This window comes from Lithobates pipiens, unplaced genomic scaffold, assembly GCF_037356315.1.
Source record: "Lithobates pipiens isolate NorthernLeopardFrog02 unplaced genomic scaffold, aLitPip1_a1.2 Scaffold_13, whole genome shotgun sequence".
Lineage (NCBI taxonomy): Eukaryota > Metazoa > Chordata > Amphibia > Anura > Ranidae > Lithobates > Lithobates pipiens.
The window spans coordinates 123,983,113-123,998,075 of NW_027507718.1; the positions used below are offsets into that span (position 1 = coordinate 123,983,113).

Below are 14,963 nucleotides of genomic sequence, written 5' to 3' on the forward strand. Positions count from 1 at the left end.
GTGTATATGTTTTTTTTTTGAACTGGATGAACTTGTGTCTTTTTTAACCTGGCTATGTAACTGTGTAACTATATGAGCCACTATTGTCCTCATTTCAGCTTTACACATTCATATGAATAGCCTTTAAACTCCTGATCTGACAACGCTTGAAGCTGGCAGCTGTGTGTACACCATTGCAGGAGTGGTGCACTGACATGAGGGCGAGAGAATGAGAATTCCACCTCCCCCTCCTGCCAACTCTCTCCTCCTCTCCTGTCCTCCTCTTACTTCTGCACTCGCCTGTGTGGGCTGTGCTCTCCCTCTGCTCCCCCCTACTTCCTGCCAGTGCAGTGGTTCTGTATATCTGTGAACACTACCGCTGGCTGAATAATTCAGGGCACTGCACTGGCAGGAAGGAGGAGGGAAAGAGAGAGCACAGCACACACTCTTCACCTAGCTCTGTCCTCTTCTCATTGCCACTTCCAGCCCTGGGCTGACAGGAGTAGTGATGCCACTGTCACTACTCCTGTCAGCCTTGTAGCGAAAGGAACTCGCAACAGGGTGTCACCATCCCTACAATAATAACTATGCCCCGGGGGAGCCGTCCCCTCTGGACCATCCTTTGTCCCGATCCTGCATATATATGTATTTATATGTTGTGTTAAGGAGAAAGTCAAACAACATCTAAAACAGAGAGAAATTACTTTGACAAATATCTTTACATAATCAAAAGTTGCAAATGCTTGCATACTTTCCTTAAAGAACTGTATATGGGGGGGATAACTGAAAAAAAGAGTATATGTCAAGAATTATTTAAAATCCTACACATATTGTAATTATTCTTGAGTATCATTTGCAAAAATAGTGGGTGTATGAATCAATGAACAAATGATAATAATTAATGAAATTAATAAAAAATGTTTAAAAAATATTTAAAAACAAAACAAATAATAATTTTGTGTACTGCAAGATGATATAAACAGATACATACAGTAGTGTGGTGGCATGCCAAAAATACAGGCAAATGTAGAATTGCAGGGGAGTTGTTTCATTATATTTACTACATTGTTAACACTAAAAACAAAATCAAGTATAAAAATCTAATCGTGATGTAAAATTGCTGTATGATGATGTATAAACAGCAAAAAAACAAAGCCAATTGTACTTATTTTTTGATAGATCAGGTAAAGGTTATATCCCTTGTCAGGTGTTTATTACTGTCTGTCACCCTCTTTATTTGGCCTGTTGACCATTGGTATTGGGTCTGAAAGTTTGGAAAAAGGCCAACATTTTGAGCGCTCACTGGAATGACTAAATAATGGGAAAATCTTCCAACTATTGAAAAAGGGTTTTCCCTCACTTTGGAGACTTTTCATCTCACTTCCTGTTTCATTTTCAATGAATGAATGAATGAATGAAATAATTATATAGCGCACAATGCGAACTGAATCGCCTCTAGGCGCTGTGGCGAGCTTTGATCATCTGCTAAAAGAGGAAGGTCTTGAGTTTTTTCCTAAAAGCCAGGTGATTTTCTTCCAGGCGGATGTTGATTGGTAGAGCATTCCATAGCCGAGGCCCTTGGACAGCGAATCTCCGATCCCCCTTGGATTTATACCGGGCTTTGGGCACGAGGAGGAGGTTTTTGTTGGCTGATCGAAGACTGCGGTTTGGTGTGTAATGATTTATTTTCTCCATTAGGTATTGCGGAGCTTCTCTATGCACGCATTTGTGGGTGAGGCAAAGGGTCTTGAACGTGATCCGATTTTTTACGGTTAGCCAATGTAAGCTCCTCAGTGAAGGAGAAATGGATTCCCAGGGTTTTTTTCCTGTTATCAGCCTTGCCGCCGTGTTTTGGATCAGTTGTAATCGCGCAAGTTGATATTGTGGTAATCCTATGTAAAGCGAGTTTGCGTAGTCCAGTCGTGAATTAATGATTGTTCCAACTACCACCGCTTTGTCATTCTTTGGGATAAAAGGGATGAGTCTGCGAAGCATGCGCAGCAGATGGTGAGATCGACTGACTACAGATCCTATTTGCGCATCCATTGACATTTGTGCGTCTAAAATAACCCCGAGACTCTTCGCTTTGGTCTTTGGGGAGATAGTCTGCCCAAAGACGGTTGGTGGAGACCAGGAGGTTTTGGTTGCGGGCTTATGATTTTGGTGTAAGATAAGAAGCTCTGTCTTTGATTGGTTCAGCTGGAGGGAGTTGGTGGTCATCTAGTCCTCTATTGATTTGAGGCAGTTTTCAAGTTGTTGTTGGTGATCTTTTTTTCCATTGATCCGGAAATAAAGTTGTGTGTCGTCAGCGTAAGAGTGGAAGCAGAGATCTGAGCATCTGATGATTTGAAGGAGTGGGCGAATGTAAATGTTGAAGAGAACGGGTGACAACGGAGAGCCTTGAGGGACTCCGCAGGTGACTGCCCGAGTTTCGGAGAGGAATTTTCCTAGTTTCACTGTCTGTGACCGATTTCCTAGGAAGGACGCGAACCAATGGAGATCTATGTCTTGGACTCCGGCTACTTCTGTGAGGCGGACGAGTAGAGTATTGTGATCTACTGTATCAAACGCTGCACTTAGGTCTAGCAGTACGAGGAGACACGGCTCTCCGTCATCTGCCGCTTCGAGGGCGTCATCCCAAATCTTGAGGAGAGCTGTTTCTGTTCCATGACCCGGGCGGAAGCCTGATTGCAGCGGGTCCAGGAGTTTGTGAGTATCCAGGTGAAGTTGTAGCTGATGTACTACAGCTTTCTCCATGATCTTAGAAACGGTGTTGAGGCTTGTAATCGGCCTACGGTTGTTTGGATCCTGAGGGTCCAGGTTTGGTTTCTTGAGTAGAGGTTTGACGATGCCTTGTTTGAGGATGCTGGGAACAATCCCTTCGTGGAATGATCGGTTTATGAGGTGGGTTATGGTTGGAGCCACGATGTCGGAGCATTCTTTCAGTAGTTTTGTGGGGATGATGTCAATAGGTGAGGTACTGTCACGCAGTTTATTAATGATGTTTTTTGCGGTGTCTACGGTAATTGGGGATAGTGAAAATTTTGGCGGTTGCGGTATGTTGGTGCGGACATCCTCTTTATGTATTTGCTGGCTAAGGTCAGGACAGGACAGGAAAAGAACAGTACGTTTCCCCAATGGGCCACAGGCAATAAAAGATCCTGGCATTGACTTTAACCATTAGCCATAAATATTCATCTGCATTATCCAGACATAGAAATTTTTTTTTTTTTTTTTCTTATTGTTGGACGCTACAGTCTCCTTCAGTCTATTATGCAGCTGTCTGAAAATTGTGAAATTTGAAATAAAGGCATCTAAGGTGTTTAATTTTCAATTGTTGATTACTTGGCAATGACAACTTGATTAAAAAAAAATATATATCAATTCCTGAATTGTCTTATATTTTTATACAAATAGTTCAACACAGCAAAATGGATCTAGGAAACATAAAAGACATTCTCAGTGGAAAAGATGTGCCTCTCCCTGCAGAATCCACCAATACTGTTCGACTCTTCATAAGCTCCACATTTTCAGGTAATGTCATGAGAGGTGTCAACAGGCACACAGCAGGCCTTGGCCATGGCCTGAGGGGTTTATATTTTGTCCTATTTCCTCTGCAGGTTTGCTTTTTGCAGGAAAAAGTTATCAGGTGTCCCTGTTCAGACGAAAGGCCTCTTGTCCACTGTCTATCTTGTTTGCCTGCATCGTTAATGACAACAATGATATGGTTTTAAATAAATAATGACAGTCTTAACCCTATCAAGGAGGCTATGCTGCACTGCTTCAGACTATGAAAATATCCATAACACTAGAGCCTGCAGGTATCATAATAATTTTTTTTTTTACTAGTAAAAGCCCCAAAAGCCTTGAGGCTGCTAGGTGTTATCATCTTGGGTGTGCTGTCAGCAGCCCCTGCAGACTCAAAGCTGTCACTCAAGTGACACTCAATATTCTCCTTCGCTCCTTCCTTGGCAGTTACGTATAAAGGTTATGCTGGAAGGTGAAATGAAGAGAAGGGAGCAGGAGCTGTACCAGCACAGAGAGTAATTAGGCTTTTCTAGAGAGGGCAGTGACATGCAAGGAGGGAGGGGGCTGTGCTCATGAATTGACTCTTCCTGGAGTAGTCAATTTTTCCAAACAATGACATTTTTGCATTTGAAATAATGATTTTTTTTCTGTGCTTTTACCTGTGTTTTTAGGATTTTTCAAGAAAAAATTACTCCAACTGGTGCATATGTCTAGAGATCACTTCTGGGCCCAGTAGAATTTATTCCTTAAGACCCCTTTCACACTGAGGCGCTTTGCAGGCGTTATAGCGTTAAAAATAGCGCCTGCAGGTACACATGCGAAGATAAAAGACACAGACACCTATGCCATTTCATAGGGCCGAACTTGCCCGTCAAACTATCTGACACTACAATAATTTGGCGAACTGTCCCGCCTGGACCTAACTACAGTTCAGAACACTACTTCCCTGAACCGTTGCAGATATAAAGAAGAGAGAAAAGACAAGAACTATTGAAGTTTTCTTTCTGGCCCCTGGCAATTTTATTTTTTGCTCCCTGTCAGGTTTTCCTGTTAATTCCCCCCCCCCCCCTTTTTTATCACCCCCTCTTTTATTTTTTTTCTCCGTCCCCCTTCTCCTTCCCAATACTAGACAATATTCTCAAGGACATTGTATTGATTGCACAGGGACCTCTGCTACTCCTAGGAGATTTTAATGCAGTGTCAGATGGAGAACTTGACAGACATGGTAATATTTCAGATTCTCGCCATAATCTATCCTCCTGGCTGGAGAGCTATGCTCTCACAGACGTGTGGAGACAAAAAAATCCTGGAATTAGAGAATATTCATGTCACTCTGAGACCCACAAGACACTTTGTGGAATAGACTTAGTGCTATTGTCAGTAGATAGACTTCCATATATATCTGATGTCAGACATCTCCCTAGAGCTATATCAGACCACTCTCCCTTGGAGGTTACACTGGATCTGAAAGCTCCACGGGGAAGGAGACAATGGCGGATGAATACAAACTGGCTCTAAGAGGAATACATCACTATTAAATGCAAAACGAGCATTGATCAATATTGGAAGGAGAATGGGATGGAAACACAGATGGCCAATCAATGGGATGCCTTTAAGGCAACCATGAGGGGAGTCTTTACCACTGAGACTAGAAACTTCTCTAAAGCGCTCAACTCTGATATCAAAGACGCAGAAGTTAAAGCCACTGATGCTGAAAGAGACTATATACAAGACTCAACACCTAGTAAATACACATCTTGGCAGGCCCAAACATGACAGTACAGCTTACTTCTGACTGAACACACGGCTAAAAAGCAACTACGCCAAGATAGGTCCTTCTTTGAATTTGGAGACAAGAGCGGTCGCCTTCTATCCTTCCTAGCAAAACCACTCAATACCCCGATCTCTGTAATGAAACTGAAAAAAACGAATGGAGAGGTGGTAGGGGAATCTCAGGAGATTCTAAACACCTTTCTGAACTTCTACGAAACCCTATACCAGACTCAGACTCAAAATACTGACAAGGCACTAGCACTCTATATGCAGGATTTAACCCTCCCCTCACTAGAGCAGGAAGATAGGGAAACTTTGGAACAACCGATATCACTGGCAGAAATAAGCGGCGCAATCTCTTGCTTCAAACACCTGGTAAATCACCTGGCCTAGATGGGCTCCCGGCGGAGTCTTACCGATTACATAAGGAGAAACTAGCTCCAACTCTCCAGAAAGTTTTTATAGCAGCAGGAAAAGAGGGAATATTACCAGACTCTATGAGGGCGGCTTTAATTGTAGTTATCCCCAAACCTGGGAAGGGTCCGCCAGAATGTCATACAGATCTCTCTAATCAACTCGGACGTCAACATACTGGCCAAAATTCTGGCCAGTAGATTGAAGTCAGTGATCCTTAAACTAATTAATTCAGATGAGACAGGGTTCATACCCAGTAGATCTACCCAAATGAACTTGCGTAGACTATATGTCAACCTGCAGATCCAACATATGAATAAGGGAAAACGAGTAATAGCATCTTTAGACACCAAAAAGGCATTCGATTCTGCAGAATGGTACTATTTATTTTCCCTCTTAGGCAAAATGGGTTTTGGACCAAAATGTATCTCCTGGATTAGGCTATTATATAAAGACCCCCGAGCAAGCATTAGAGTAAATGGACTTATATCTAACTCCATTCAGATTTACAGGGGAACGAGACAGGGGTTCCCTCTGTCTCCTCTCCTATTTGCCCTGGCCATTGAACCACTGGCAGCTAGGCTCAGAATCAATAACACTCTACAGGGTTTTCTGATTGGGGACCTGAAGGAGCATGTATCATTATACGCCGACGACATGCTCCTATACTTAAAAGATTCTGATCTGTCTTTAACTACAGCAGTCTCCCTGATTCGAGAGTTCAGAGATTTCTCTGGCTTCCGAATCAATTGGACCAAGTCGGTCCTTTTTCGTCTAGACCCCCAGCCAGACTTAACCCTCCCAACTCAATGCCCTCTGGCCATTGTAAAAAAGTTCAAATACCTGGGAATAGTGATCCAACTACCGGTAGACACATTCACTGAAGCTAATCTGTGGCTCATAATAAGAGCATTTAGTGATAGAATACAGAAATGGAAAGATATTCCACTTATACTCTACGGTAGGACCAATTTATTTAAAATGATTTTCCTTCCGAAATTCTTATATGTGCTTTCCAATGCCCCAAATTACATCCTGAAGAAAATATTCAAACATATCAATTCCTTGCTGACATCTTTCCTATGGGGCAATAAGGCAGCTAGAGTCTCTTTGGAGATATTACTATTGCCAGTCCAAAGAGGGGGATTGGCAATACCTGACCTATGTCTATATTACCTAGCATCCCAATTTGTATTTATCCACTGGCGAATATTCCCACAACTAAACAACGCTACAGTTGCAGTGGAAGCAGCAGCAGTAACCTCATATGAAACTTTACTAAACTTCTTTTTCAGAGGAAAGACCCCCACTGAAGAGGGAAATTATATACTCAAATCCGCTAAATGGAGGATACTAGGGATCTGTATAAAACATATAATAGACAGTCCTCTTCACCACTCCCCTAATGCCCCGTTATGGTTCAATCCTTATCTAAAGGGATTTCTCTGTTTAGAGGATGGTTTCAAATGGGCCAAATATGGACTCACATACCTAAATCAGTTATACGACAATGGGAAAGTGAAATCCTTCATAAAGTTGAAAAGGGAACTAAATGTCCCAGAGACGTGGGAATACCAGATCACTAGACTGAAACATGCTGCTCATGTTCAGTTTGGAACTGGACTAGTATCGCTGGTGAAATCTAAACTAGAAAAATTACTTGCTGATCCAGACCACACCAAAAGAATATCCACATACTATAATATACTAACAGACAGGGTGAACCCTAAGGAAAGAAAACTCAGAGAAAAATGGGTGGAGATTATACCAGAAATTACAGAGGAACAATGGGAGGCCATCCTAGCCTCCTACCTACCTACAGTCATCTCTGCCACAGACAAGCTGATATACCCCTCTTAGGCTATATAAAATGGGGGAAGGGATAACCCCACTTTTCATAAATGCAGGCAGGCTGTTCTTCCAGCACAGCTAGAAAATGCTGAGCAGGATATGCTTGCATGCCTAGCATTGTCTGCTTCAATTAGGAAGCGGGGGGCGGGGGGGCGGCAGGATAACCGGGTATTTTGCACAAAAGAAGCAATGCAAAGAGAACAAGATATTTTTTTAACACAGGTACATGATACAGCAGGCAGATATCAGGAATATGAAATGTTGGGGTAACATACACTTCAAAGATAAACTCCAGTTAAAAAAAAAATGACTCTGCTCTGCAAGAGCTAGACACTAATTTTTATCTGGGTGAGTGAAAAGAAAATGCAGTAATACTTACCCTAGCGGCTTCTTATTGCCACTTCATTAGTCGCAAGCACTCTGACGTCATCATGCACAATGCCAGAACAGTAGTCCTAAGTTGCAAATGAGTTTATTGAGGGCCTGCCCAGACTCTGTGAGTTGAAGTATAACTGCTTTCTCTGTTCCCTCTAAAAAACAACCATTTAAATCTTGCAGTTTGGAAGAAACTCAACTGCAGGGGTCTTTTTTTTGTTTTTTTGGCTGGAGTTCAGCTTTAACATATATCACATTTAACCTATATTTCTTTCTTTTTACTATAAAATAGGTTATTTGGATATTTCCTTACAGTTACTACCTCCTTTGCAATAGAAAACCTGTGAGCATTTTGTTACTATTTAACCTTTTTTTTAGATATGGCGGAAGAGCGTAATGCACTAATGGAGATAGCCTATCCTGAGATACAAACCTTTTGCCAGCAACATGGACTAACATTTGAGGTAAAAATGCATTAATTTAAAGAATTTGTCAAGCCAAAAAATATTTAGTTGTGAGTAGGAAAGGATTTGAACCCCTGTCAGGTTTTTATTACTATCCAGGGATCTGTTAAAGATATTTCTCAATCTTACTGTCCCAGTGACTACAGTTTTATCAGATGGGAAGATCTCCAAAAGCATACGAAGAACTATAAACAGAAGGGGAGGGCTAACATGCTGTCAGCTTTAATTGCTGTATATATCCCCATTACAGATTTTCCCTTGACTTTCACCATTACAACAAATGAGGGAAAATCTCATTAATGGAGCATCAAATACCATTACAACACAGGGGTGTTAATCCTTTTCCTTTGTATCCAAAGCTAAAAACGATTGCACTGTAAAAATAACCCAAAGAGGAAGCATAATATGGGGCAGTGGTGGCTTGTAATCAATTTTCTTGTGGGGGGGAGGCCCGCAGCCTCCCCAGCCAGCCAGCCACAGCCCCCCCCAAGCCAGCCAAGCAACCAAACCCCCCCCCCCTGGTGCTCAACCGCTGCTTCCACTACATTGCTCAATCGCTGCATCACTCGCCTGCCGTCCACCAGGCATCTCTACCAGCCCCTGCACTTACCCCATCCAGGTTGAGGCTTCCCTCCCTGCGTCTCCTCCCTAGTCTTGGTGGTCACTTCTCCTCCCAGCCAATAGGGAATTAGGACCAATCGGGTCTCTGGTCTTGATTTCCTTTCTGATTGGCAGGGAGGTGAAGCAGGAAGACATTAGCAAACATTAATTTGCTATTGTCACACAAGTGGGTGAGCCCACCCTTTTGAAGTCAATTAGAGGCCATTGGAATCCATGCGTCTGGCACCCAGCATGTAGATTAGGGGGCCGGATGCATGGATTAGGGGGCCAGACGCATGGATTAGGGGGGACAACCCTGCGCCCTGCATGAGTGGCCACCACTAATATAGGGTTGATTTACTAGAACTGGAGAGTGCAAAATCTGGTGCAGTTGTGCATGGTAGCCATTCAACTTTTAACTTCCGCTTCAATTAAGCTTTGACAAAATAAATATGAAAGCTGATCGGTTTTCATGCAGAGCTGTACCAGATTTTGCACTCTCTAGGTTTAGTAAATCAATCTCACTGTGTTATCTTATGTGATCTCTAAACTCCATATTAAATGGTTAAGCTAGAAACTTGAATCTACCAGCTTCATATATCTCTGTAAACTGAGCAACATGAATGCTGAGAAGCTTAGGCTTATCTTAACCCCCACTTATTTAAACCACAACAAACCTTGCCCCCCAAAAATACAAATAGACCACTTTATTTAATTTGGAAATAGGGCAAGGCCACAGCTTTATTGAACATATCATTATAACAACCTTCAAAATACGAATAACCATGGCGGTCACGGTTAAACTGTGAGCATCTATAAACAAACCATATAGTCTAAGAGGCAACTCTCCACCATCAGTGCGAGGCAGGCATTAAACTGATGGCATTAGGAATTGAGGGCTTAGCCCATAAAGTAATACCACTTGCTGGCAAGGTAAAACTGTCACACGCAAGTCAGTGGTACACTGACTAGCACCCCACTGCAGCCAGAGCTTGCTCAACACCACCAACGAGGCCCAGGTTGGAAATGTCAATGCCAATCTCATTTAAATGGACCCAATCAGGTCTCAGTAAATCACTGTTGTCCCCTTCCAGGTCCTTGTGGTGCACCACAATAACACAGATTTGGCGAACAAATTTGGAAACTTGAGCATTCACCTTGCGCCGAAAATGTTCTAGGCTTACACCCGGGGTGCGATGAGCCCAGACCAGGTGGTGGATAATTTCAGACCAGACAACAGTCAGGTTGGTGAATGTGGCACAGCAATGAGCAATGTCACATTTAATTGATGAAATGAGGTCCACAGAACGAGACAGGCCTACGTCATTCCCCCAGCGTGGATGATACGGACAATCTGACCATGTACAAATTTCCTGAGGTTCAACGGCTCAGACAAAGATGAAGCCCACGTAAGCCACACCAGCGTATTCTAGCAACTGCAAAAGGAAGTCCAAGGTTCCTCCCATAGTGTCTGTTGGAGGCACATTGGGCAGCCCAGTACACAAAAGAATCGCTGATGATCCAAACCCAAACTGGAGGGGAACTTGAAATCAATACAGAATTTGAGGACAAACATACAGGGAAAAATTAGAAGAATCCCAACTACCCAATTGCTGCAGCTCCTCGTCTGATAAACCCATCCAATGAGCAGCGGTGGCTACTCCAATGCGAAAAGAGTGCGTGGAGAAATCCGCAGGAGGAAGGCCCAACTAAGAAAGACAAAGACGGAAAACTTGAAAGAACTGAAACCTGCTGAGATTGGAGGAATCAGTGTGAACCAGATAAATGGAAGCAGGAGAATGTACAGCAGAAAAGGAAGAAGATAAGCAAACCGGGCAAAAGGGGCCCCCACAGGCCTTGAGGACTATGTGCCTACCTTTGGAAGAATGGTCAGTTTTAGAAGTGAGCAAAAGAATAGAGACAAAGGAATCCGAGGTAAGTACATTCTTGGCCAAAACTCCACCCATGGAATGTCTATCCTTGGAAACCAGCTCGCTGATCCGAAAGGTGCCAAAGAATGCCCAGGAAAAGGCAAGCTGGAAAAGGAGAGCCTCGTAGGAGGAAAAACAAACCCTAGGTAAAATAGACGAAATACTTTTAGAATTTCGACCGACACCGGGCAACAGTAGTCAGGAGGTCGGGAAAGCAAGTTAAATGTCTCCATCCTTTCAAAACCCTCCAACAACAAAATCCCTGGTGATGTCTTCCCAGCCAAGGAGCCTAAACCAAAAGGAGAGAGCAGAGAAAGCAGTACCCACCGATGAACCAGAGACCTTCTTTTCTTGCAGGTGGACAAGGTAGGAGAAGAGAGCCAAGTGCCTCTCCTGTGGGGAGGAAAGGAGGAACCCACCGCCAAGCACAGACACCCATTCAGTCCAAATCCGCTGATAGGCCACCCATGTATTTAGAGAGAGTGAGGGGCCGACGTGGTCTAACAGGCTTCGGAAACGAGGGTCCACAAGAACTTTGGGCAAGGGAGGCCCACTGGAGAAGCATTTGGGACCAAACGAGGGGAAACGGTCAAACGGTGAATGATAAAGGGAATCAGCGATAGCATTAGAAACACCAGGGACATGCTTTGCCCTGAACCACACATTCAATTGTAAGCATCTAAGAACTAAGAAACGCAACAGTGAGACTACCGGGGGAGAATGTGCGAATTGGCAGTTTACAACCTGCACCCCATTCATATTATCTGTCCCATAAATTACACACCTGTTTCTCAATTCCTCCCCCCACAATTCCACTGCAACCACAATGAAAGAGTACCAACAATGTCATGTTCCATAACAAATCTAGTTGGACCCATGAGGCCGGCCAGGGTTCAACGGACCAATTACCTTGGAAAAAGGAACCAAAACCCCAGGAACCCCATGCATCCATATAGAACTCCAACTGTGAGTTGGGCACTTCCTCCAGCTGCCAGCAGGAATGACCATTATAGGTCTGCAGGAAGGAAAGCCACCCCTCCAAATCATCACGCATAGGCTTAGTTATGCGTACATAATGATGAGGAGCCACTATGCCCTTTGTGGCCCACAACAGCCTCAGACAGAAGGCCCTACCCATGGGAAGCACCCGGCAAGCAAAGACAAGATGTCCCAAAAGTGATTGAAACTGCTGGAGCCAGAGCTTTCTGGTGTCCCTGGCGAATCGCACCAATGCCTTAAGCTTAGCCAATTTATCTGCCGGGAGCCGGAAGACCATCTCGACTGAATCAATCTCGTACCCAAAAAGGATCAAACATGGGCAGGGCCCTCAGTTTTAGCAATCGACAATGAGAGGCCCAAGTCACTGCAAACCTCTTGAAAAGCAGACAACATGCGAAGGCAAGCATCGCTACCCGCTGGACCTATAAACAAAAAGTCGTCCAGGTAGTGTAAAACCGAGTGTAAGCCAGAGAACTGAATTAAAATGATAATATGGCACAACCCATGGGGAGGCACATATCAATGTAGTAACTGTCCCTGAAAAAACACCCCAGGAGATGGAAACAGTCCAGGTGGACGGGCAGGAGGCGAAAGGCAGATTCTATGTCCGTCTTCTCCAGGAGGGCAGAAGCACCTACAGACCTAAGCAGACCAAGTGCCGTGTCGAAAGAGGCATATTGCACCTGGGACTCCTCTTTGTCAATAACGTTGTTAACAGAAGAACCTTATGGAAAGGAAAGTGATGGATCAGTCGGAATTTTCCAAGATCTTTTTTGGGCACCACGCAAAGTTGTGATAGGGAGGGAGGTCAAACGGACCCGCCATGCGGCCCATTAGTAACTCATTCTCAATTTTGGCAGCTACCAAGGACTCAAACCGTGCAGCAGAGTTCAAATTATTGGACAACGTGGGCTCGTCCGACGGCACAAAAGGAATCCAAAATCCCCAGGAAAATCCGTCCTAAAGGATTTTTGTCGTTTGGGCCCTTTTGTTTTCCAAAAACAGCGGACTGCTGGGTGAGCCCCTCCGCAAGTGGAGTATTCACGCTTAAAGCGACATGAGGTGTACCACTTACAGTGGCTTTCATTAAACATCCAGCAGATTCTTTTTTGGATGCTGCCGACATTCCAGCAAGAGTGTCGGCAGAGGACTGAAAGGTAGTCGTCTATGTGTGCACATGAGTAGCAGCCAAAGACTCCCATCCTGGCAGTCAAAATGCAGGTCTTTCCAGGCAGTCATCCTCTGGCGAAACTGGGTGTCATAACTGAACCAGCCCTGGCCGCCATACATTTTGTACACCCCACAAATGAGATCCATATATCCAAAGAGAGAAGTGCCTAGCTCCTGAAATTTCTCACAGAGCACCCCTGCATAGGTGCAGAAACCCTGCAGTCAGTTCCCAAATGTGCAAGGAAGCTGCTTTCAGCCTGAACATTCACATCCATTCGCCTAGACTTATTCAATGTCTCCCTGTCAAAAGGTCCCAGCGTCAGTACGTCAAAGAGCTTGCGGTGCCAAATATTTCCTTTGACGTCCTTTGGCAGGTACAAACCCACTGGTGAAACAGACCATAGGGGGCCACTCAGGTGAAAAACAGACCCTAAGGATGATGAGGGCACCACGCCTGGTGTAACGCCCAAATGCAGCAATGACGATTTTACTGCAGTAAGTATGCGGTCGTCAGGAGAAATAGCACAATAGTTGATACCCCAAACCACCCCACAGTCATACTCATGCAATGGAGGCTGAGCAGAGGAACCCAGCGGAGGTCCATCCGGCGTTGCCCTTTGCTGCAGGTGGTCGCTGGCAGGAGGAGCTGGATGCGGAAGCTGAAGCCCGGGTGACAGACAGCTGATCCTGGGAGGAGGTGCAGAGGGAAGAGAACGCTGAGAGTAGCTCACATCTAAGGGAAGAAACACAGGCTGTTGGTGAGTGTAGTGGCCAACAGGTGGAAGTGGAGCGCAGGAAAACTCACCTAGCAGCGCTCTTTGTGCCTCAAGTGATTAGTGAGCCCAGGCAGAGGGACAGCAGCATGGTCTCTTGGGGAGCTGTGGGAAGCAGTAGGAGCAGATGAGGAGGCAAGAAGCGGGCCAAGGAGCCGGGAGCCTCCCACAGATGAGCTGTGCCATCACCCACACAGGTACTGAAGCCTGCGCGCCCCACAGCACCATGCGAGGGGGGGGGAAGGCAGAGCCAGGGAGCAGGTGGAGGCCTGCCAGGCAGCCGTAAACCTCCCGCTGTGTGGAGGGGTGAGCCCTGCAATCGATAATGATGCCCGCGCTGCACTGGGAGAGAGGAGAGAAGCACTAGTAGTAGCTCCCACACTGCAGGGTGCAGAGAGTGCAGCACACTGTATCCAAAAGGGGGTGCAGTGCAAGCCAATACGGCCACTCGCGATGACCCGCAGAGTGCGGCAGGGCTCTGGGGCTCCTATAGCACATATAGACGCTGCTGAGCTTGCTGGGAGGTCTAGGAGAGCTGGAAGCTTTCAGAGATCCACGTGCAGTGTGGGGATGGGAGTGAGAAAAGGAGCCAGCACCATCAGTGCCAGTGGCTCAGCTATCCTTCCTAGAGGCACGAGAAGCGGTCCTAGGGGGGCCGGGGCTCAGTCTGGAGGGCCAGTCTCAGAAGCATCATTGGGAGGCAAGCTGAGAGCTGGAGAAACAGTCCCACCAGTGAGTAAAGGCAGGAACCAGTCAGCTTGACCTCTTTCTGGAAGATCCCCGACCCTCTCAATCCAGGCGTCAGTGTCCATGGCGAGTCTGGTAGGAATGAAGAGGAGGCCAACTCTTATGACGTCAAATTCTCTGGAAAGTAGTAGGACGTGCCTCTGCGTAGCCTTTTCTAGCGTTCTGGGTCCACCCAGTCACCTCGTGCCATTATAGCCAATCCCAATGGAGCCACTCCGACTCTCTGATTAGGTTGACGCCCCGCTTGGTTGCCAAGCATCCAGCAGTCAAGACTCCCTTTCCTTAGGGCGGGGCGGGTCAAGGGGCCTTTATTATTTCCAATGTAGTGTTCCTAGGTTCCCTCATCTGCAATAACCATT

General features: G+C 45.3%; 1 protein-coding gene across 2 annotated transcripts in view; it reads left to right on the top strand.

Moving 5' to 3' along the window:
* NWD1 (NACHT and WD repeat domain containing 1) overlaps window positions 1–14,963 on the top strand; it is a 138,982-nt gene that overhangs the window by 26,221 nt on the left and 97,798 nt on the right. For both annotated transcript variants that reach the window (XM_077475508.1, XM_077475507.1), the window contains exons 2-3: window positions 3,397–3,513; window positions 8,299–8,384. In XM_077475508.1, the coding sequence (XP_077331634.1) occupies window positions 3,411–3,513; window positions 8,299–8,384 (189 nt within the window). In that variant the 5' untranslated portion in view covers window positions 3,397–3,410. The remainder of the gene's footprint in view (window positions 1–3,396; window positions 3,514–8,298; window positions 8,385–14,963) is intronic.